At 43.7% G+C, this 23,774-nt stretch overlaps 2 protein-coding genes across 3 annotated transcripts in view; one reads left to right on the top strand and one right to left on the bottom strand.

Annotated features, from left to right (window-relative positions):
• The first annotated feature begins 692 nt into the window (after positions 1-692).
• tsn (translin) lies at positions 693-4,614 on the top strand. The gene is made up of 6 exons (XM_026143686.2): positions 693-1,420; positions 2,178-2,271; positions 2,357-2,453; positions 2,723-2,838; positions 2,925-3,004; positions 3,311-4,614. Exons 1-6 carry the CDS (start codon positions 1,232-1,234, stop codon positions 3,539-3,541), a joined length of 807 nt encoding a protein of 268 aa, XP_025999471.1. The 5' UTR covers positions 693-1,231; the 3' UTR covers positions 3,542-4,614.
• A 108-nt stretch (positions 4,615-4,722) lies between these two features.
• arhgef49 (Rho guanine nucleotide exchange factor 49) overlaps positions 4,723-23,774 on the bottom strand; it is a 75,088-nt gene continuing 56,036 nt past the window's right edge. For both annotated transcript variants that reach the window (XM_026143682.2, XM_026143681.2), the window contains exons 3-8: positions 20,886-22,528; positions 15,068-15,263; positions 13,489-13,699; positions 10,933-11,522; positions 8,085-8,230; positions 4,723-7,761 (exon numbers count right to left, since the gene is read on the bottom strand). In XM_026143682.2, the coding sequence (XP_025999467.2) occupies positions 6,933-7,761; positions 8,085-8,230; positions 10,933-11,522; positions 13,489-13,699; positions 15,068-15,263; positions 20,886-22,468 (3,555 nt within the window). In that variant the 5' untranslated portion in view covers positions 22,469-22,528 and the 3' untranslated portion in view covers positions 4,723-6,932. The remainder of the gene's footprint in view (positions 7,762-8,084; positions 8,231-10,932; positions 11,523-13,488; positions 13,700-15,067; positions 15,264-20,885; positions 22,529-23,774) is intronic.

A 23,774-nucleotide genomic window follows, 5' to 3' on the forward strand; every position in this document is an offset into this window, starting at 1 on the left:
GATTTAAACTACTACTCCAGTATTTTTGTTTTGTTTTTCATTTTAAGAGCGTTGAGCTAAAGACGTTTTTAACTCATAGTTTTTAAGACGGGTGGGTATATCTATATTTTTAGCAGTGTATGTATTTATTAGTGATGAAAATCCAAACTCTCGCACGTAATGAACGATGCACCTGGGGCTGGTAAGGCTATGTTAACGAGCAGCACGCAAAGGCAACAGTAGCAAAAGTGCTGGTTTGGCGCCGTCAACAGGAAGGATAAGGTAATGCAGTGAGTCTGTCTTCCAGGTGGACCCACTGAGGTCAAAGAAGGGTCAAATTTCCTAACTGTAGACAAAACATTTTTTAGGCTCCCCCATATATCCCCATACTACCTTTAGCTTCCCTTACATTTAATAAGGGTTGCCTGTAATTGCACACCTGGATTTATTAGGTAAAAATATCACTTTCATTTTTTGGTTTTTTTGTAATAACAAGCTGTTTAAATTTAAGCAACCACAGCATACACTGAAGTAATGAAATAAGCAATGAACAATTAATAATCTATATATTTTTAAAAAAACCCATCTGTCTTCTACTTTTAAAACAGAAAAATGCACGATGACGCCGGCACACAGATTTGGTAGATATGGTTATTAGTGTGAGTAGGACAGAGCTCAAGAGTAAAATACGATACAAAATGAAGGAAAGGTGGCAGAAGCAATGGGAGGAAGAGAGGATAGGGCGATGGTTTTATAAGATCCAAAGGAAGGTGGGGGAAATGAGAAGTACAGGCGGAAACAGGAGAGAGGAGACGATTATATCTCGACTGAGATTCGGACACACAGGTTTAAATAGCACATTGTTTTTAATAGGTAAACACTGTACAGGGGAGTGACTGCAGTAGGGAACGGGAAACAATAGAACATGTTTTCTTGAATTGTCAGAGGTATGATATTGAAAGGAGACAACAGTTCAAAAAGCTGGACGATATGGACGTGAAGTTGGACTTGATTGATTTGTTTCGCACGACCTCTGTAAGTGAAAGTTATCGGGCTGTATTTTGGTTTTTAAGGCAGACCCATTTGTTCGAGAGGCTTTGAATTTTTTTTAATTATTTTTATTATTTTTGTCATTTCTGTCCACACTCCACACCAGTTGGTGGCGGTACTGCACCATTTTGCTGTTTGCCAACCGCCAGTAAACCCTATACAGAAGAAGAAGAAGAAGAAGAAGGCTCTGATTTATGCATTGATGACATCATCACCAGGCGCCAGCTGGAGGCGGAGATTGACCGTTCTCGTGCACGTTGATGTGTTGAATAGCTGCGGAAGGTTCATTTTCGGTATCAAGCTTACGGCTGGATTCAGAAGAGAAATGTCTGTCACCGAGATGTTCAGTTACATCCAGGGCTTCCTGAGCGCAGACCAGGACATCAGAGAGGTAAGCACGAACAGCACAGCGTTAGCTCACAGAGACTGCTAGCTAGCAGCTAACCAGAGCCGAAGACTTGTCGTTAAACGTTTAATGAAAATATTTAACCCTGGTAAATGGGACATTATGGTTTAGCTGCATCAGCTAATAAATTTAATTCAGGTCGATAACAGTTCGCAATAAATATCACTTTTACTGAAATCTAAATATCATCAAGCTCCAGTGTTTTTACCACGCTTGTAAAGCGTTTTCCCCCCAACCAAAGTTAATTTAAAAATTAGTGAATTTAATGCGGGATAGCTTTAATATTGCTGATTGGTTGTGGCTGTATCGCCCTAAGACAGATTTTAAACCATTGAAAAATATACCCGGGTAAAATAGACAAAAAATAACATTGCCCATTAATAATGTAGAAAATATGAATGTACTGGTGAAGTACAGAGAAAGTCTTTGTGGATACAGAGAAAGCATGTGATAAAGAGGAACTGTGGCACCGTCAGGAATGGCAGAGAAGTATATGAGGGTGGTGTAGGACATGTATGAAGACAGCCAGACACAGGCGAGGTGTCCGGTAGGAGTGACAGATGAGTTCAAGGTGGGGCTGAGATTATAATAGGGATCTGGTCTGAGCTCCTTTTTGTTTGCAAGGGTGATGCACAGGTTGTAAGCATCTTAGGTATTCAAAGTGGCAAAGGTATATTGATTTTATTCGGACTTTAGTAGAAGCTTTAAACGCTTTGTTGTTCTTCATTCCCTCTTTTCACAGGATATTCGTAAGGTGGTTCAAACCTTGGAACAGACCGCCAGGGAAATACTAACAGTACTACAGAGTGTCCACCAACCAAGTGGATTCAAAGAAAGTGAGTGACCCGTGGAGCTGTAGATACTTGGATAAAATGATTTTTGAACCTCTGGTATGATAATCTTCTCTTTTCTCCCTTTTAGTTCCCAGCAAATGTGCGAAGGCGCGGGAGCTGTTCTGCACAGTCAGGACACAAATTGCTGAACTCAAAACAAAATTTCCTATGGAGCAGTATTATAGGTAGGAATGACTTTCTTCTCAACAATTACAGTTATCGCCATGATTATGCAACGCTAATGAGTTTTTGAATGTTTGTTATTTTGTTCATGAAACCAAAACTCGCAAAATTTTGCTGATAATGTGTTTTTAACTGTCTTGTTTTATTATTAAGTATTTTTAATTTATGTGCCTCTGGCTCCCTAAAGAAACAGGACTCACTGTGAGCAGGATATCCTTAAGAAATCAAGTGTTTTTATCTTTGTTTCTCGGCTTTCTTCTTCTCTCTTTAGGTTCCATGAACACTGGCGTTTTGTCCTGCAGCGTCTGGCTTTCTTAGCAGCGTTTGTTGTCTACCTGGAGAGCGAAACTCTTGTAAAGCGGGAAGAAGTGGCACAGATACTCGGGAGTAGGTACCACTTAATGTCATAAAGTCGAAGTCTCACTGGAGAAAGTCGGCTAATCTTTGCTTCCTCCTCTCTCTCCACCTTGTAGTCGAAGTGGTGCGAGAGAAAGGCTTCCACCTCGATGTAGAGGACTACCTGGCAGGCGTCCTGATCATGGCAAGTGAACTGGTGAGTTTACTGTTAATTGTTATGTTGCTACATGCAGTTATGTTCTATATATTAAATACATTCTAGGAATCATGAGGACAAGCACTTGATTGATTGATCATCAGCAAGTTTGAGCTCCTCTATAAAAGCAGAAGTTTTGCCAGTTTGCAGGTCTGGAGCATTCAGGTGTGTGTTTTGGGGAAGAAAGATATTATTGCAGTAATTTCTGTCCTTAAATCTGGTGATAAGATTATTTCCAAAATGTTGTAAACAATGATTTGTTGTGTATAAGTTGACCTTAACTCACCATGCTGTTTGTCGATCCAGTCACGCTTGGCGGTAAACAGCGTCACAGCAGGAGACTACAACCGGCCCCTGCGCATCTCCAACTTCATCAACGAGCTGGACTCGGGCTTCCGCCTGCTCAACCTGAAGAACGACCCTCTGAGGAAGCGCTACGACGGCCTCAAGTACGACGTGAAGAAAATCGAAGAGGTAGTTTATGACTTGTCAATCCGCGGTCTGGCCAAGGAGCCCGAGGCCGCTGGTGAGAAGTAGAGCGGCGAGGGTGCGATTGGCAGTGGGAGAAGGAGGGCGTGGTGGCTGCCCCGCCCCCAAGCTGGGAACTCTCCATGGCTGCTGCAGATTGGAGACTTTACACCACCTGGAACATGAGAGCCAGGGATCTGCCTGAGGCCCCAGCAACCGAAGACAGACTGTGTGTGTGCGTGCTTATCGGCGTATATCTGTGCGAATGCATGTGTGAGACGTGCGTCAGGTGGATGGCAGTCTGTCGGAAAGGATGGCAGAGGCGGCGACGCCCCCCATCAGATGATTTACTATCAACGGTTTGATTTGTTGCTGGTTTTGGGAACACGTTCTCAGTCTTCTGATCCCTGTTAAACTGAGCTGGTTTTGCAGCTGTTCACTCTCTTTCGCAACAGTCAAATTTTTATTATTTCTTTACAGTGTATTGATGCTTAATTGTTTAAGATGGCTCAGAGTGAAGCGCTCCAGCCAGGCTCATTTATTCTGTCATTGTTTTTATGTGTTTACAAAGAAAAAAGAAACAAGTATTTGTGTTGTTTACCAGCATTTGATGCCCGGTGTTTCTTAGGACTCTGACTTTATTGTTTAAAAAAACAAACAAAAAATATCTAGGAGCCTCATTTATAAAGAAGATGGTCCACTCAAACTTGAGATATTAAATCTAAAATCCATAAAGAGAGTAACAACCGATTCATACATTTTTAAAGTGTTTGAACTCAGAAGGTTTTGGATTTCCATCAGTAGCATTTATAAACGAGGCTCTGGGAGAGGACGAGCCAAAGAAAAGACAAAGATGCACTTCATATGACATAAAGCTACTGTGATGAGTCAGGTATGTTCTTTGTTTTCATACAGTAAGAAACCCTTGCAGCGCAGTGCCAACGTCTCTGTGTGTAGTACAGTGTGTCCATTTGTTTTTCATGGAGAGAAACATCTTGAAGGTTTGTTTCTGTTGTGGGCGTCCATGCTTCAGTTTGCTTCGATACTTTAATGTTGCTGAATGGTGTTTTTATATGGAAAAAAAAATCACTGTTTTCCTTCTATATTGTGATTTTGTTTCAAATAAATTGATCTCAATTGTTCAGTGTGTGTTGTTGTCTTTGAAATCCTAAAGATGATGCGAATGATTCTGAGTACACACATCTACGTTATAAAAGACTTTATACAGGAAAAAACAACAACAATAAAGGTTGTGTTTAAAATCTTTTAATATAATGCACAATATATTACACTGAGGAAATAAAACGTCAGGTCTTTCATACACAAATGAGGAAAAGAAACTTTAATGAAACTCTGCAGGTTTAGTTTTTTCTTTTTAAATCTGAAACTGCGTCCTCCAACAGTACAGGCGTATCGGTGTGGAGCTGAGCAGCCCTGCCCTCCAAAACACAGTGATCGTGCTACTTCATAACATAACAGCATTGGTCTTATCTGGTGGTTTTGGTTTCGATGACTGGGTCGACTTTATAGTTTCAAAGTGCTGGAATCTGCTTCTGTCGACCAGTGTCCCTCTTTTACATCAAGTATGGTCAACAGTAATGACTGTGTAACAGAGTTTTTACCAGCGGTTACACTGGAGAATATACTATTACTGAATCATAATAATAAAGTGCATCAAACAAAATAAAGCTCTCTTAAATAATAAAAAAACAAAACACACCATGAGTAGTAAAAACACAAATTAGAAGAAGACACAGAGGATCAGTCGATCACATCAGCAGTCAGGGACTGTCGAAGGAATAATTATATTGCCTGTAAATGAATCTCGGTCAAGTGACGGAGAGCAGACGAGTCTATTTCAGAGGTTAATGCTACTATGACGGATTGCAAATACTTCAGTCAGTTTTCATTTAACAGTGATCAAGTACCAAGGCACAACAGCTCATCGCTAAGTCACATAACACAGCTGAAACTGCGTCACGACGAGATGGTTTGGATGCTTTTTCTTTGAGGCGTTTGTCGTCAAGGTAGCAGGCTTTTTCAACCTTAACGCCAGAGTTTCACAACAGAACCTTTTTTTTGGTCTCTCACAGCTACACAGAGGGTGGGATGGACAAGAAATGGTGGCATAACTGAATCAGTTAAAGTATTAAAGTCATAATAGATAGTCTATTAACAGAAAGTCAGTGATTCTAAGTGGTTTGTTTACTGAAAAGTGATATTCTTAAAATCTGAATATAGTGAGTCTCCTAAGAAGACTCTTAGGAGTTACTGATGCCAGACCAAATGATTGGTTGAAGAAACAACCAGCAAATCATTCAATAATACAAAAAACTGGTTGTTGATTCTCTGTTATTACATTATTACAACTGTGCAGAGGCCAGTGGTGGTCTCCACATGAGGTCCTGAAGCTGAGGTTGGAAAAACTCTGCACTTAACACACAGGTAGTGTTTGACGTCACCCGGTTTGACAGGATGTTCCAAGAAAGAGGACTGACGAGACTCTTCACAAACTGCTTTCATGGCACTTAAATATAATGACCGTAACAGAGGCGTCCTTAGCATTAGGGAAAGCTTTAGTCGTGCCCACCGACCAATCAGACTCCAGTTAAATGTGCCACATAAAACCCAACGACACAGTAAAGCAGGATTAACACCTGAACGCCAAAAGGAAAACCTCAGGAAAACGAAATGCATATACAGTAGCTACTTACTTTGAAACTGGCAGAGATTATTGCTGTTACGTGAGTTCTCACTGAAAGACGGTGACGCGTACAGGTCTGTACAGCCCGTTTTGAGAGGCTCTACTCCACTGCTTATCTGGCAGTGAAAGATTGCCCTACCGCCAATGTACAGTAGAGGGCGGCACACGGACACAATAGGGCGGTGACGACAAACGAAAACCACCGAACAAAAAGATGTGGACGACATTTCTGCCTTGAGAAATGTTCTTACGTCACACTGTGTTGTATTAAAAAACAGAAAAGAAACGAAAAAAACAAAGATGTTACAATTTTTCCCGTTGCAGTCGGTCATGTTCAGTCATGCTGTTCAACAGACACACGTTACTTACTGAAAAACACAGCTCTGCTTCTCCGAGAGCAAACAGTCTTTACAATCAAGGCCGACGAGATCGACCCAAGTTTTTTTCTTTGTTATTCATTTGGTCGTCCAACAATCTGACTTTGCTCTTGTAATGTAACAGTTTCAAATTAAATCTACATACATAATATTTTATGACAGTATGGCGCACTTACAGCTTCGTAACAAAAACAAAGTGCTTCGTCGTTTTCTTGCCCTCATGAGAGTCTGAGATTTTTTCTCTCTTCCCTTTTTATTTATTGTTATTGAATTCTAATGAGTTATGACAGCGGAGTCACTCGGAAATGCTTCCTGTTGTCGGCTGATTTTTGCAGTAGGAGGTTATTTACAGTGTAACAAAGGTGAGTGGTGGTTAGTCTCAGGACCGCGTTTGGTTCGTGTTGATCATGATGTTGGGCAAAGCGTTACGTCTTTTCCTCCAGGTGCCCAAGTCCCGAGCGTACCTCTTAATCTGGTGGAACCACTGCTGGGTGCGAGATTTGTCAGAGGCGCGGAAAACGAAAGACTCCCGCCGGATGTCAAGCACCTCGAATGTGTCCTCGCAGTCCGGATCTGTCGACACCACGCAGTTCCCCAGTCGGATGGGCTCTCTCAGCACTGTGAACTTCCCGCTGCTCTTGTCCTTGATCAGAACCAGCACTCCGTCCCGAATGCTCTCTCCGCCGCTTTCCATCTGATCCCCCCGAGCCACCAGGTCGGCGCACAGTCCCTCAACCGTCCGCTGCGTCCTCACCATCAGCAGGCTCTGGACGTTCTGGAACTTGAGAGCCTTGCTGCCCTTCTTCACCCACTGACCGTCCGCCGGCTGGGACAGCTGGAGCGGCCCCTCCATGACAAATCGCGTGTTTTCCCTCGCCCACCCCACCGTCTTCATCGACACCTCTCGCATCTCGATGTTGATGACCTCCCGGTTCTTGCGGCTGTCGCGGCGGAACGAGCGCAGGGACCAGGTGACCCCGTTGCCCTCCTGCTTGGTCTTCATGTTGATGTGCTCCAGGTGGGACTCGACCCGACTCTTGGCCTCACGGAGACGCGCGTAGTCGGGGTGGCACTCGGGAGTGACCTTAATGATGCGGCTCAACAAAAGCGGGTACTTGGTCACGCGCTGGAGGGGCGCCATAAGGAAGGAGCGCAGGTTCATACGACGCAGGGCTGTGTTGTCATTCTGAGAAACATCCAGGAAGATTCTAAAGAGAGAAGTGAGACAAGAGGACGATGAGAACGGAGACATTCTTACAGTCTGTGTATGTCTTTGGGGAAACTCTTAAAAACTTGATTAATGGAATCATAAGACAGCCTGAGTCATGGGTGAGCTGCAGTTCTGTCTAAAAATATGAATCATTGCAGCTCTGCTCTTGAAATAGAACATCTTCTGAATAAGTGATAACTCGCTGTCCTTTCCATTAAGAATTACACAGCACAGCCGTGGCAGGAACAAGAGAAAGCTCCCACAGCAATTTTGCCATCACACAGAGCCACAGGAAGACCAGTCCTTGTACTTTGTGTGTACCTTAGCAGCTCTTTTTCTTTCTCCAGTGTATTCAGCATGTTGACTGAGGTGGACTGCTGCAGACAGTAGGTCTGAAAGGCGGGCAGCATGTTGACAAACTCCAGAAAGATCTCTCCTATGTACACTGTCAGCAGATCTTCATCTCCCTGAAATCAAACCACAGGAAAGCAACGGCCTTAAAAGTCATTGTCCAAAGTGGTACGTGCAGACTTTATGCTTGGCTCTCGCCTCATCACTTCACACAAGGGTACTAATTAGTGAGCATAGCAGTTATCAGGGAGTGACAGTAATACTCCCAAAAATTATTAGTCCCAGATATACCAGCTGTTTTAAGGTAAACTTGAAACAAATGGTAACTAAGTACAGTATCATACAGAGAGCATTTTAAGACTCATGCGTCTCACTGAGAGAAGCAGAAATGAAACAGAGCTAGGAGAGACACCCTTCAACTGTGATATGAGCGTTGATATTTAGAGTTCTTCCAACAGAAGACGCTTTGCAACTTCCCTGTTTGTGGCGCATGTGCTTGAACAGCATAAATATGTAAATGACTACCTACACATAACAAATGTCAGGGATTTTGTTCATGTCTTATGTGTCTGAAAGAAAGAAATGATCAGCTGATATTTCAGAATACGCACAAACAAAATAAATAAGTAATAAAAGTACCAAAAGTGGCACATATACCGTTTTCTGATGACTCTTTAGACCATAGGTGTCAAACTCTGGCCCGCGGGCCAAATTTGGCCCGCAGCCTAATTACATTTGGCTCGCGAAGCCATACCAAATTATTATTAGAGCTGGCCTACTGGTATTATACAGCTAATATATATATTGTTTAGTATTAAGCTTTGCTTGTTCCATATTCAGTTTTTCAGCAAAACTTGTTTGAGTCCATAAGAAAAGATTCATTCTTAAATCTGGAGGAAGATTTTTTTTTCCAATAAATATTAATGTTCCAGTTTTGAATTTTGGCCCACTGTGTATTTGAGTTTGACACCCCTGCTTTAGACCTTTAGTCATTTGAAATTCAAGGTGGCCGACATTTTTTAAGAAGGCTGTTGGCTCTCCTTCTTTAAATTTCTTTTAAGAAAATTTCTTTCTTTAAAGATAAGTAGAATGATCTTAATGCTTGACCTTAAAGAAACTTATTTTAGTAATAAGAACTTTATTTATGGAGCATTTTTCAAAACTCTGTGTTACAAAGTGCTTTATGAGTCTGGAATTACTTTTTTTCTAAACAATTTGTAAACAGGGCTGTAGCAACAAAGCTTGTACTTTTGTTTCAGACACATCTCCTGGATGGACTCCTGCACTCTTCACTGTTTAACTCTCACCACTGGCTAAAGCTGGCTCAGGATCTTTCTGACCTGCTCAGAAGGTTAGCAGTTTGATCCCTGACTTCTATACTTAAAGCTTACCTGGCAAGACAATGAACTTCAAATTTCCCCTGATGCATCGACTGGAGTATTTGTGTGTGTGTGTGTGTGTGTGTATAATTAAATTGTATGTGCGAGTGTAGTGCTTTGAGATCTCAGTAGAAGCACAACAGTGCTGTATAAATATCAGTCCATCTACCTTGCGTTGTACTATATAAGGACAGAATGCAGGGGGATGATAAGTTAACTGAATTAACTTCAACTAACTCTGATTTATAAAACAGACGTTGGTGACATCATTGCTGTCAAACTTGTTGATGAGGCACTAGGTGTCTCTGTTTTGTTGTACTGTGTTATGCAGACACTAACAGGAGGGTAATAAGCTCCAAGAGCAACACCTGGGCCCAGTGAGCTGGGCTGTAAAAGCTCCCTCCCTCCTGCAGTGACCATGTGACTCCCAGGCTCGGACCAGCACAGCCACAGTGTGTGCTTCAGGTTTATTTTATTATTTGCTCTCCAGCCACCCATGCATGCTCCACACTGCTGACTTTCTGATAAACACACACACTTTTTAGTTTCATTATATTTTTGCAAGTAAATTGTAATTCCCTTCATCTTTTCTCCCTCTTGCTGCTGCAGCCAGTGAGCTGGGCTGTCAGCTAACTAATGTTACTGACTTGTTAGTGTAGTTATATTTGGCTCACAGGAAGATTGGACCAGCCAAAGGGTAAACAGTGCAGAGACACGTGTGCCAGGTTAACCGGTGATTCTAAATCAGCAGCAGGGTTTAGATGCGAGTCTGAACGATTATTTTTCACTCTTTGTTAGAGTGCCCATGGTGTACCCAACCTCTCGCCCAATGTCAACTGGGATAAGCTGTTGAAGAGGCAAATGTTTACAGTTATCAGTAGCACTAACGCTCCTTAGCTTTAATGCTAACCACTGATTTGTTATGTGTTAAGCCAAAATAAGTAAAAAGAAGACTAAAGTGCTCTGTATAGCTGAGACGATGTCCAGAATTGGTGATACTTTACTGCAGGCACTATCATCACTACACAAACAGTATACAGTCACTCATTGTTAATGTAAGCATATTCTTGAGAGCATGATTAATGGTTCCTCTCCTCTACTTGACAATAAGTGACCTTGTTTTCGTCGTCGCTGTGAGAGAAACAAACATTTTTACCTGCAATTGCTTTGAGTGTATACATGTAAATGCGTGTGCTTAAACTTGTGGTTCTGATGTTTGTACTGAATCTCTAAAGTGTACTTCTACATATATCTGAATTTGGACTCAGTAACAGTTAAAAAAAGAAACAATGGCATTTAATGACATTATAAGTGTGACCCTTAAGGTGAATTATGCAACAACAGGAGATGTTGAAATCCGTTTGTGAGCCAGAAGATGCCAACTTTGCTCATGCACAGCTGGTATTTATGTGTGTTGAGAGACAGAGAGTGTGGGTCACCTGGTCAAAGGCCTGATCGATGCTGTCCTGCAGGTGTTCGGTGAAGCGTTCATTGACATCTATCAACTCCTGAACGTTGCTGAACACCACGGCGAGCTGCTCAGCGGTCAGCAGCCCGGCACTCTGCATGGGGCAGTAAAACTCCTCTTTGATGATGCGCAGGTCCTCGCCGTAGCTCGACTCCGTGTTCAGAAACTCCAGGATGGCTTCCTTGCGTTCAATGCGCAGCTTGGAGCAACGTTCGCACATGCGCTCTCCCCGTTCTTTCGAGGCCCCGTCCCTCAGTCCACAGTCCGGACACGGTCTCTGGGCCTCCCAGGCTCTCAGAGAGGCCGACGGTCTCTTCCAGGTGCGGGACAGACCCGGCCCGATGCCGCTGTCCACTCGTTCCACGTCGGCTCCCCGGCTTCTGCGGTAACGGCGAGGCTCGTTGTCCTCTTCGTCGCGCTCATCGCTGAGGCCCACCACTCCGCTGTCTGCACTCAGGCTGCTGATGGTGCTCCAGCGGTGTTGTCCGGTTCGAGTCACGCCCAAGACTGCCTGGCGCTCCTCACCGGGAGGCTCTGAGCGACCACGAATTGCTGCGGGTGCTGGGGAGAGGGATGTGAGAATGATCTGATTCATTAGCAATCAGAATGTTTATGGATTTACCCTCCAGTTTTTGTCAATCAAATAAACGCAGGTTTCTGGGAAAAGGCCAGCAAGGTCATCATTAACATATGTCGTATTGATGGACTTCCTTTGCCCAGCACTAGTGTAATGGGTCTTCAACTGACAGGGAACATAAGCGGGTAGTTTGTGTGTGTGTGTTTGGTGGGAGGACTTGAGGACAGGGTCCAACGGCCATAATGTTCAGTGACAAGCAAGACTCCAAGTTGCATAAGGGATGTAAAAACAGAACAAATGTATTTCTTAAAAGCCTTTTTTTCTTTTTTAAAAAAAGAAAAATGGGATGGGATGTCAAATGCCAGGCTCAGCTGGAGGCTCATTCACAATTTATTTGGATTCACCTCATGGTGAGGTCAGAGGTGTAATGAGGACAAAGAGTTCTGTAAAGGTGCTGGCATTTGTTCACAGGAAGGAAGCATCAAGTCAAATCCCATCACACAGTGATGGGGTCAGTGCCATACACCATAGGAATATGTGCAATGTTTATATGTTGAGACTGTATACAAAGATAGATGACCTGAAAGTCCCCCAAAAACAAAGCCAAAACATCTCAATCACCTCTTTGTAGATGGATGAACCCCACCTGCTCCATGCTAGCAGACAGGAAATAGGCCTAAATACAAACCATCCAGCTTTGTAGGCGACTGTCACTGAAATCAACTGAGTTTACACATGAGGAGTCGTCAATGAGATGGCAAATAACTGAGAGAAACTGAGGGCTTAAATAGACTGGATAATAAGGAAGAGTTGAAACAGGTGAGAAAACATCTGGAATAAATCTAACTAATGACACAGAGGAAGTAGAACTAAACACAACGCACAGGACAAAAGACTAAAAGAATAAAACAGGAAACAGGCACAGGGAAACGAAACAATAGCAAAAGGTCCAAATTGACAACACTGGGTCAAGGATCCAGGTACCCTGACAGAGACAGCTGTAGTGGACATCACAGGCTCTGATTGCAGGTACGTCTCTAATAACCCCAAAATACACCAATCAGCAGTATTCTTTATAACTTTTGGTACAAAATCAAAGCTGAGAAAAGTGGCTACAATATACTGAAGTTCATTCACACTGTAAGGTTACCTACATAGCTTTAAAAAAAAGTTGAGAGGCCCTTTTCCCCAAATTTAAAGTGCTGTTGCCAGTTTTCTAACTAATCATAAGATAATGTTACCTGCCATTGTGCAGTTACACTCAACAACCCACAGCAGTTGAGATGTACATGATTTCTAAAAATCATTTCAAAAACACAGAACATGGACAAGATTTTAATGTCAAAGGTATTATATCTCTTAAAAGTCAAAGTGATACAGAATCCAGAAAGCTTTACTGACATGTAGGCTTCCAGCAGCCTACATGTTAAATAGCTACCTGCCCCCTGAGTTATGTTTTATTTTATTCATTAGGGTCATTCGACTCGAGCTTGGAAATATTTGTGTGGAAGCAAAGTAGAGGCAATAAATGTAAGTGTTTTACCAGTTGTGAAGAATCTCTATTTTGGTGACATTCATTAAAAATGACCTTAGTGATGTTGGCTGGAAAGTTGGATTCAAGGATGAAGGAAGCATCACGTTGATTAGTGTGTGGCTCCTGTTTGCTGAGGTAGATATTTGAGCAACACACACATATTCTTAATAGTTGCATTTTTGTTACAACCCAAACACTTCCAACCAGATTTGACGCATGGACATCCTTTGATGGAAGTTCACCAGTCTGTGTCGTTTCAGCTGCAGTGACACTGAATTTTTTGTTGAAGTCGTCCTTATTTGTGGGATTTTCTTTATCCAAAGTAGCTCCATTTAATTTAACTAAAACCTCAGCGGATTACACACTTAAAGAGGAAGAAGAAGGAACACGATGTGGCACACCTGTTATGCACTTACCACTGTCTCTGTCTCTATCGCGATCTCGACGGTGGCCGTGGAGTCGAGCGGCGGCGGCAATCTTCATCTCCAGCTGCTTGCGCTTGGAGGCGTCGGCCGGCATGGGGTCACTGTAGTGGGGTCGCAGGCGGCACTCACGCTGCGCTCTCACCGTCTCAGCCAGCTCATAGGCTGCGTCCGAGCTGGAGCGCCTGCAGCCCAGACTAGCGTGCTGCCAGTTGGAAAGACACGTGTGTCAATCAAATGGTCGTGTTGCTATAGCAACAGGTGAAAGAGGGCAAAGCTCTCTGAGGTACTAAAGGAGGCAATGACAACAAGACTGAAATTCCAGCTTGCGTGTTTCTGCGTGTGTGTGCCTGTGAGAGCAGTTACCATGCACAGTGTCACCATCTTCACTGGCATGACATCATTACATAACAAATTTTGGTTATCGCTCTGATCCCGGCTTGTAGCACTGACAAGAATCCAAATTTCACAGTCAGTCGCAGCACTAATCGTCTTCCAAGTCTCGTAAAAAGGCTGTAAATTCAGCGAGGCCACGCTTTGAAAATTCTGCTCTTATCGCAACTTCAAACCACCCAGCCTTGAAGATGAGAGATATCCTCCAGATGACAAATTCTTTAGAGGTTAAAGCAAGGAATTCCCCAAACACTGCAGCATTCAGCATGGACAAACACTCCTCGAGTGATCTCTGAAATTCTTTTAGGGTCTCTCAAGCCCCTGAGAATCAACCTGAGATATAAAGTTCAAAGGTCATACCTATAGCATCTTCCTCATCACCCCAAAGGCATCGTCAGCATCCCCTATAACATCCATATAATGGCTTTAAATTGCCCATTATCTTCCTAACCGTAGACACGAATAGAGCAACTAAATATGACTGAAAGGTGCAAGACTTCCATCGCTTCACACAGCTCGCAGCTATTGGATAAAATGAAGGAGAATAATTCATATTCTACTAAATTATCTAATAACACCCGTTTGTCTGGTAAATGCAGAGGCTGTTAATTTAAAATAAAAGAAGGCAAGAAAGAAGCAAACGCACCTCGACATCTGTTGTCTAAGCTACCTAACAGCTGCTGCAACATGCAAGCGAGGTATGACTCCATGTCAGTCCGGCTCTTCTGTTCTGGTCTGCAGATGCAGAGAGGAGCATGATGCTAGCTGCAGCTGAGCCTGGTGTCAAGCTGCAGCCAGCCAGCCAGCAGAGAGAGAGAGGAGGCACGCAGAGAGCAGGAATGGAGCGCTCAGTTACCAGCAGCAGCTCACTGCTGGAGGGGTGCTTAATCCTCCTTTTTTTTTTTCTTTTACTGCATCCTCAGTCGTTGAGCTGTAGCAGGAAGACAGACCGCTGCATGCTTGTTCTCAGCAAATACCTCTGCATCAGTATATGTGAGGGATGTGCATGTGTGCGTGTCGCAGTCCCCTTGCTTGTCCCAGTCACCGATGAATACCAATAGATCAGCGCGTTTCTGCACACTGCGAGGCAACGGCAGAAAGCAGAAGCAACCTAAGGAGCGCACGGGGAACGCTGTTAAGACATGAAAAACAAAAAAAGAGAGAGAGAAAGAATCCTTACGCATTCTCCTGCTTCCTCTCTTCCTCCTTCTCCTGCAGGTGCTTCTTTGCCAGCCTTGGCTCCGCAGGCCGTTGCCGACGTTGCCATGGCAACGGCGGAGGGCTGACAGTCGGCCGAGGGGGCGGTGATGTCACAGCCTCCGTCCCGGTCACCTGACAGCCTGACGGGGGTCTCGGCGGAGATCTCTGCACTGCAGCTGGTGAAAAGAGGAGGGAGATGGACGTAGAGAGGAGGGGAGGGAGAGAGATGGGTGAAGAGAAGGGTGGGAGATTGGGAGGGTGGGGAGGGGGGGGTGAAAGGGAAGGAATAGAAAGCAAAAGGATAAGGGGGATAGAAGAAAAAGAGGAGGGAACAAGACGTGTGGGAAAGGTATTGAATGAAGGAAGAGGGGGAAATTATAATTCTGGCAGAGCCCTCTTCTGCTTACAGCATCTCTGTCATTCATTACTCCTCAGTCTTCCTTCTCCAGCTCACATGCCTTTCTTCTTCCTGCTATGTCTTCTCCACCACCCACCCAACCACCACCTCCTCCTTTACCCACCCAGACTTCCAAATCAATCCCTCTCCTCTTTTTGTGGCCACCAAAGCCCACCCGCCAACCCTAAGCTCCTCCTCAGGAGCACAGTAATTAGGCCCACCAGCAGACATTAACACCTGAACCCCACGGACCACGGGGACAATGCCTTTTCGCGGCCACGCACAAACACGTGGAGGCATTATAGTTTTCTTTCATTCCTTTGTCTGACAACTGGGGATTCGTTCTTGCTGCACACAGACAGCATGAGATCTGTGACATCCCAAAAAAGCACACAGTGACAAACTGCTGCACAGGAATTTCACTACACTGGAAATTGCATATCCTTGAACACACAAACCACAAATACATGCCTGTGGGGACTTATACGAGCATTTGTAATAGCAGAAAACAAACAGACCAAAGCAAATACAAATCCACCACAAGATGTGCACCTTAAAAGTGGCCAGGGATCGTTGTTGTGATTCACTTAACGCATCAGTGAATGAGTACAATGAGTTTATTAGAGCTCGTTTACACTGAGTTTATTAGGGGACATTTACTCTACGGCCGAGCCATGCAGTAAATGTGCCCTACTCGGAGAATGGACTAAAACAACTTAAAAGCTAATTATACACAGGCGGCACAAAAGTGCCCTCCAAAAGTCGCTATAAAATCTAATGCTGAACTGCACAACGCCAGCACAAGAAGTCTGCACGTTTATGTGGTCAACCTTTTAACCTTTATAAAGGCTTAACATTCGGACTGGTAGCTGGTAGCTATCTGCAAGCTTCATAACTGGACCCACTTGTAGTTTCGGTTCCTTGTGAAACATTTTTAATATTATTATCTGACAAATAACTTTGTTTCCTGTGTGGTTAATTTTTCTAACAGTTTGTTCAAGATTAAATTTTAGTAATATTTGAATGTGCTAGCACTGATTAGCAAGTATCTGTGTCTGTCCGATACTGTCTTTGCATGCTACTTGCTAACCTAGCTAGCAAGCTAGTTAGCTGACTAGCACTTTCTCCAAATATGGTCATTTCTGGCTCAACAAAACCATCACACTGAGGCTTGGAAACAGAACTTCACAAACCAACAGGTACTTTCCTCTTTTATATACAGTCTATGTTCATTCCTGGCCTACCCTGTTTATTCCGTCCCTCTCTCTAAGTCCTTTGTGATTTCGTGAAGTCATTTAAATGAAGTGTTAATAATACAGGAAATGTTGATTTGTGGTGTTTTACATTTTGTTTATGCCATTAACTTCAGGAGAAAGAACCAACTGCTATGCTGTATATTGATTTTGTTTTTTCAGCACTGTTAAACTTCACGGTCCAGTAGCCACGTGTGGATACTACCATATTACTGCAATCATTGTAAAAAAAAATGTTGTGACATCAGTTTGACATATTTTTATATATATTTTACTCAAAATAAAGGTGTTTGTGATTTTTTTTTATTAGCTACGCGAGCTTAATTGCCCCAGGGATCACAACCCATAACGGAGTCTCGATGATGTCTGGGCCCTCACAGGGAAAGACAGGCTGTAAATTCCTGATATACTGACTTTCTTCACAAAGGCGTGTATTTGACAAGAACAGAGGATGGTTAGTCTCAAGAATTTGACCCAAGAGTTTAGTAAAACTGGCTCGAGCTTTGCTGTAATGTTGAGTGAAATGTCTTCTCCATTGTGTTTTAGTAACAACAACAAAGCATCAATCAGCCACAACATTAAAACATTAACTGGTAGAATAAATAAGATTGATTATGTCGTTATACGGCAGTTTTCCTTTGGGAATCTCTGAGAAAGCTCTACACTGACCCGTCTTTTAATCTTCCCAGACTTAAACCTCTTTGAGTTTTAGGTCTGGGAAGCACAGGCTTGTTCTACACCCTGCAACCCACATCGACCAAAAAATCCCTGCCAAGGTCCTTCGACACCACAAACAGCCCAACAGTGTCTGAAAACCAACTGGTCACAAGTGAGACCCACACAGTAGGTATATCAGTGATAGCCACTACTAAACTTACATAAATAGAGTAGTCATAGTATGTATTCATTCAGCTTGTGAATGCTTCATTACTTGTTTGTTTAATCCATACATTGATGGAAAATGGTAGAAAAAATAACTCAAAGATATTAATACGGCAAATAACCAATAGAAAAATAAGAAATTCATTGGTGTTCTCGGGGCCCAGAACCAGTCGATTCATTGTTTCAGCACCAGCTCTGCTATTAAATTTCCTTTGGCTTCTCTTCAGCATGTGTGTGCTGACTTAACACGAGGTCTTATTACTCTAATGGTTCTTACATAACAGTGTCTTTCTGAGTTCTGTCCCTCCCAAAGCAGTTAAACTGCTGAGCCCTTTCTGGACATGTCGTAAAAAAAAATGTTTTCAACGTCCTTCATATGCTGCGTGGCAGCTACGTGCGCTTCAGCTCAACTACTTTCTTCTTTGCAGATTAAATTGCATGAAACTCTGGCAACCTGCACGTTGTTTCTCAAGAAACACCAGCACAGCAGATGAAGATGTCCAAATCAAAGCGTGGCAAAAAGCCCAATACAATTAATCCCCCGGCTCTGAAGCATCCGATCGCTTTCCCGTTGAACAAACTGTCATTAAAATGCATTTCTATCACAGTATTAGCTGTCACACTCTGGATGATGCATGGGATCCAATAACCTGTAGTTTAATTTATCAGGAAACCGCTGCATGTGATAGATCAGCACTCAACACTGCACGGCGTGACACCAAAATTAGCCTGGCTGTCACCTTCACTGATCCATCTATCTCTCAAATTAATTCATTTTGAATCTGATTGGGCGAGTGCGATCAATTGAGACGAATACACAGAAAATAGATATAAATAAAAATAAAATCTCATACACGCCTTCTTCTTGACGTCTCTATATAACACTATTACTGCAGAGTGCAATTAACTCAGTGGTGCAGCTTTATGCTTCAGCCTATGAAAAAACGCTCCCAGGTGTAATAATATGAATATTACTGTAATAGCGCAGCTAAAACACAACGCCCTGCACACCTAAACAAAGAGACGTCAGATACCTCGGGGTGCAGCGATCACACAGCATACTGTCATGTTTAATTAACTAATAAATGTCCAAGTATTAAAACATTCACAGAGCCTCGGGCTGTATTTAAATCTCAGGAGAGTGCGGGGTGTGTTGCATTATGGGTGCTTTTTTTGTACATAAAAGAAGAATCCGCTCCGGATGCTGGAGATGTGAACGGGCTTTACGAGCACTGTAATACTGCTGACAGCATCAGCTGAGTAATTGATTAGTGGACCGGGAGACAGTGAAATAGCTCTGCAACTGCTGGACTGACTGTCGGGAAATTTTGCAGGGACATTCAAACTGTTTCCTTTACTGTCACTGTGATTTTTGGGTTTTATTCAAAGCGTTCAGAATTTTTTAGGAAAGAATGCCACAAAATTTTGTTGCAAAAACCAACGTCTCTCACTTGCCTCATCTCTTCATGCTTCGTATAGCCCCATGGTCAGGTCAACGTCTCCCTAAAAGTTTGTTTAAAGAGTCTCAGATTCTCAGATTCAGCTGTTCTTTGTGTTTAGCAGTATTAAGCAAATATTCAACTAAAACCAAAAATGGATGTGAAAAACAATGCATACATAACTAAAATACATTTCAATTAAAGAGGAAATATCCTTAATTTTTGGTATTTGTTAGTTTGGCGAAATTTGTTATCACAACCTCCCCAATGAGGCTCTGATCGACGAGTTTATTGAGACTCTGGATGTCTGCAAGACTGTGAGTCAACTGCTTTCAAAAAGTTCTGCTTATATTATAATATTTATACTAATTTAACTTAAAACTTGTCTCTCGCATTGGTCATAAATACAATCATAATTCAAAAGACTCAAACTAACAAAGAATAACTATAATAGCTGTAATGCTCACAACCAGTGCGACCAAATGCAGGTCCACTGAGCTGCTAGCTAATACTGGTCTTGTTATAAAGATTAAAGGAAAAGAAACAAGCCTGCTGAAGGCATCACTTGGAGCATCTTTCACGCTTTTATAGTCTATAAAGCCTGATCGTAAAAATAAAGTAAAATAACTGTTAGTTGCAGCCTTAGACTACAGCTCTGCTCTCTTACATACTGAACATATTCTGTATCTATACAATCGCACACACGCAGCAGATATTTTTCTGCTGCCTTCATGCAGTCATCCATCATTCTTTCTAGCAGTGCAGACAAAGGAGCGACAGTGAGCGGAGAGTCCAGACTGGCAGGGAAAGATACCGTCTATCTCTCATTTAGCAAAACCAGGCAGTTGGGGGGTGGGGGGGAGTTTATATTTCTCAACTGACCTTATCAAGCAGCTCTTTGTTCGGGGTCTAATATTTACACTGCAAGAAGACCTAAATGGGTGCCCAGTGCTGTAAAACACACCCTACCCTTGTTTGTCCTTGATCAGAATGAACCACAGTGGAGTGAAGCCTGCATTTATTTAGCCAACAGATGACACTGAGAGAGGAGAACCAGGGAAACAACAAGTCTGCGTCCTCCAGTCTGTCACTGCCTCCTCATGCCAGGCTCCCGCCCACAGTCTCGTCTGCAGAGCCAACCCTGTTAGCTCCGACAGCTGTTATCACAATAACTGAGATAAATCAATAACACAACAGCACGTGCGGGCTTAAACAGATGGACGGGCATACACTGATACAACGCTGGAAGTGTACCTGCATATACTTTACAGATAAACACTTCAGCGGTTGTAAGCCCCTACAAGGATCGGATAATGTATATTGTGAGATTTAATTTCTCCATTAGAAAGATTTAACTGGATTTTAAAAGAATGTGCTTATTTGTAAGCACCACTGTATGTACAAAATACACTTTGCTGTACTAATACTGCAAGTTAAGAGTTAATCATAAACCTGTTCCTTGAGCCCAAAGGTCTTGTGTGTGAATGTGTGTGTGAATGGGTGGATGACTGGATATGTAAAGCGCTTTGGGGTCCTTAGGGACTAGTAAAGTGCTATATAAATACAGGCCATTTACCATTTACCATTTGATCTCTAATAAATAAGGATATATTCTAGATACATTATGTATCTTTGGTTGTGATGGAGCCAATATGTGTGCAGGTGCATGCCAGACAAATAGGGAACAACTCCATAGTCATGGTTGTTCCCACCACTATTATGCAATATTATGTATTTTAACCTATAGACAACATGTTAAGTTTAACTTTACAACAACTAACACATACACAGCACTCCTCTCTCTCCTGCCACGCCTCTTCCACTAACCTCTTCTTGATCAGGTCCAGTGCAGAGCCAATGAGACCATCCTTCATCTTATAGATCTTGGCTCCATAGCTAGACAGTTCGGTCCCGTCCAGCAGAAGAGCAGGGCAGCAGCTGGAGGGTCGTTCCCACTTCTCCCTGCTGGGCGGAAAGGGAACTGACCCAGCAGGTTCCAGACTGCTCCTCCTACGCTTGGCACTCCCATCATCCCCTCCTACGTTGCTGGCCTTTTCCTGGGCCGAGCCACCCTGGGGCGGCAGGGGTGAACGTGGAGAGGGCCCCGTGCGGATGGGAGAGTACGTGCTGGTGTCAGAGATGGAGGAGGGAGCGGGAGCTGCAGTGCCGTTAGCGTTCACAGTGTTGAATGTACGTTTCTCTGAGGACGTGATGGCCTCGGGATTTTCTCTCTGCTTTTCGAAATGAGGGTCTGAAAGGATTATCACACCATCTGATGCTCCTAGGTCTTGCTGGAGGTCAGCTACAGGTTTTTCAGATCGTGTAGCATCCACTGTGGACTCAAGGTTCTGCTTCCTCTCCATCTGCCGCATCCTCTTAAACTCCTCAAAAGTAGGTATATGCAAGCGTCCCAAAGGAGGTCTTCGAGGCTCTAATGTAGAGTCTGATCTGCTTCTGTTACCTGAAATACTGTCTGTTGTGTAGGATGTCTTAACTGCCTGCTGGGTGGATGGGGCGCTGTGGAGAGCCAGGTTGGGGCTACTATTCTGCCGACGGAGCTGTAAACGCCTCAAGACCTCCTGTTTTATCTCCTCTGGGCTGGTGATGCGCATTGTAGTGGGTGGCCTGGAAACAGGACCTGTTGACTTCCCGTGATGCCCACTGTCCCGTTCCATGGGTACAGCGCACGGGGACACCGTAGGACGCAGTGGGAGGGGCTTCAGAGGCTCAACAGCTGACCTTGCACTCTGAAGGCGGAGTTTCTCTCTTAGGCCCTTCCTCGCATCCCATTCATCCACACCACTTGGAAACAGCAACTGAGGGAAGAGTGGCAGGTCCTTCCTGGGCAGTCCGGGTCGAGGGTAAAACGCCAGGCTTTCTGGGTTGGGTGCCAGCCCATGGGAGCTGTCTGGAGACCCATCATACCAGTGGCTAGTGGAGGTGTAGCGTAAGATAAACTCACTGTCCACGCTCCTGTAGGGAGCACTGCTGAGCGAGCACAGACCAGAATCTGCCAGAGTGTTCCAGTTTAAGTTCTCCATACTCCTGTAAGGCCTGCTGCCATTGCTTCCAGTATGAATGCAGGCTGCTCCCTGACCTGGCTCCATCCCCAGACCGCCCTGTTGGCCGGAACAGTACCTGAGCCCCAAGTTTGTAAGCAAGGTGCTGCTGTTACACCGGGCCATGAGGGGAAAAGGTGGACCATGAAACCCTGGATAGTGAGGGACGCTGGTTCTGTGCCGGGGGAAGGAGGACAGTGGGTCAGGAGACAAGGGGAGGTTGGCGATGCAGGGCTCCACGTCCATGACGAGGTCGAGCGGAGAGGTGCAGCCAGCAGGGGAGCCGGCAGAGGCCGCGACGGAGGAGGTAGAGGGGTAGTCACATGGCGGGGGAGGCTTCACGTCTGGCATGGCTCGGGGCAGAGCGAGCGGCCCTCAGACGTGCAGTGAGCTGGTACAGAGATCCACAGCCTGCAGCAATGAAGACGAGAAAGGACAGAATGTCTTTATTCATGGACCCAAGCAAGAAATTGACAAAATGACTTCACATCTTGGAACATTAGCTCACAGCCTCAAATGTGAATTTCATTACTTTAGATGTTTCCTCTATCATAACACAGCTCAAAATTGAAACATTACTCTTCAGTGTAGATTGTAAAATGACCTTTTAGTACAGATCAGTCTTCTTCAGCCACATTGGCGACTACACAGACCACATGTACTGGATGACCACAACTCTGGACACAGAGACAGTGTCTCTGAAGCCTGGTTCGTTCACCAGAGTAATCACATTTATATCATACAAATGGCGTTCTATCTGCCCCCTTGGGATATTTCTTTTTTTTCCTTTCTCTGCGGCAAGAATAATAATAGAGGGATTATTGCCTGGCTTTTCGGCTATTAAAACATGAGATTGAGAGACAGATAGTGGAGGATAGTGAAAAAAAATGAGAGAACCCTAGTAGATGAGACAAAGATGAGACAGATGAAGAGGAAATGAGTGTGATGTTAAGAGAAAGCAGTAAGCTGAGGGGACAGTAATGAAGATAACTGCCTGGCAGTCCACTGGCGGATGGTTCTGCTTTTTTCCTTCAGACTAACCAGACAGTATAGCTGCAGATTAGCAGCCAAGACAGTTGGCAAGATGGCACCGGGTGTACTGTGGCTCTGTCGCTCTCTTTAATGAGTACAAATAGCAAGTTCACCGCCCAATACAAATTCTCATTCTCCATATCTCACATCGGGTCTACATCACAGTGAGTAGCGCAGGGTCATGGCTGTGATTATGACTATGGTTATGAAACAAGGACTCAGAGGGCTCATCCCTGATGCATTATGTGAATAATAAAATCCAAATCATCTCCAGACTCAGATGCTCTCAAATGCTAAAGCACGAACAGGCCGCCACGCTTCTCCGAGGCTTCGCGGTAATAAGTAAATTGCCATTCCTTACATGGTTAGAGGTAAGCAGCCCTGCGATCCGAGTTAATCAGTGGGCGGTTTCCCTCGGATTTTATTTGTTGGCTGCTAATTAGATGAACATGCTCAAAAAAACAGAAAAAAAGCACGAATCTGTTTTTATAAAACGAATCCTTGTAGCAGCAGAGTCTGAAAGACACACATTCACAAAAACATAATCCTTTTATCTTTATCTTGAACAAGGAGGAGACTGGTGATATTTTCATATATTTCATATTAAGAAAACAAGAGTGGAGTG

Source organism: Astatotilapia calliptera, chromosome 16, assembly GCF_964374335.1.
Source record: "Astatotilapia calliptera chromosome 16, fAstCal68.1, whole genome shotgun sequence".
NCBI classification, from domain to species: Eukaryota; Metazoa; Chordata; class Actinopteri; order Cichliformes; family Cichlidae; genus Astatotilapia; species Astatotilapia calliptera.

Excerpts from the sequence above, each read along its gene's own strand:
- tsn (XM_026143686.2), top strand. The coding sequence starts at position 1,232 with ATGACATCATCACCAGGCGCCAGCTGGAGGCGGAGATTGACCGTTCTC. Across the intron at positions 1,421-2,177 it reads CAGACCAGGACATCAGAGAG|GATATTCGTAAGGTGGTTCA; the intron begins GTAAGCACGAAC and ends CTCTTTTCACAG. Across the intron at positions 2,454-2,722 it reads CCTATGGAGCAGTATTATAG|GTTCCATGAACACTGGCGTT; the intron begins GTAGGAATGACT and ends TTCTCTCTTTAG.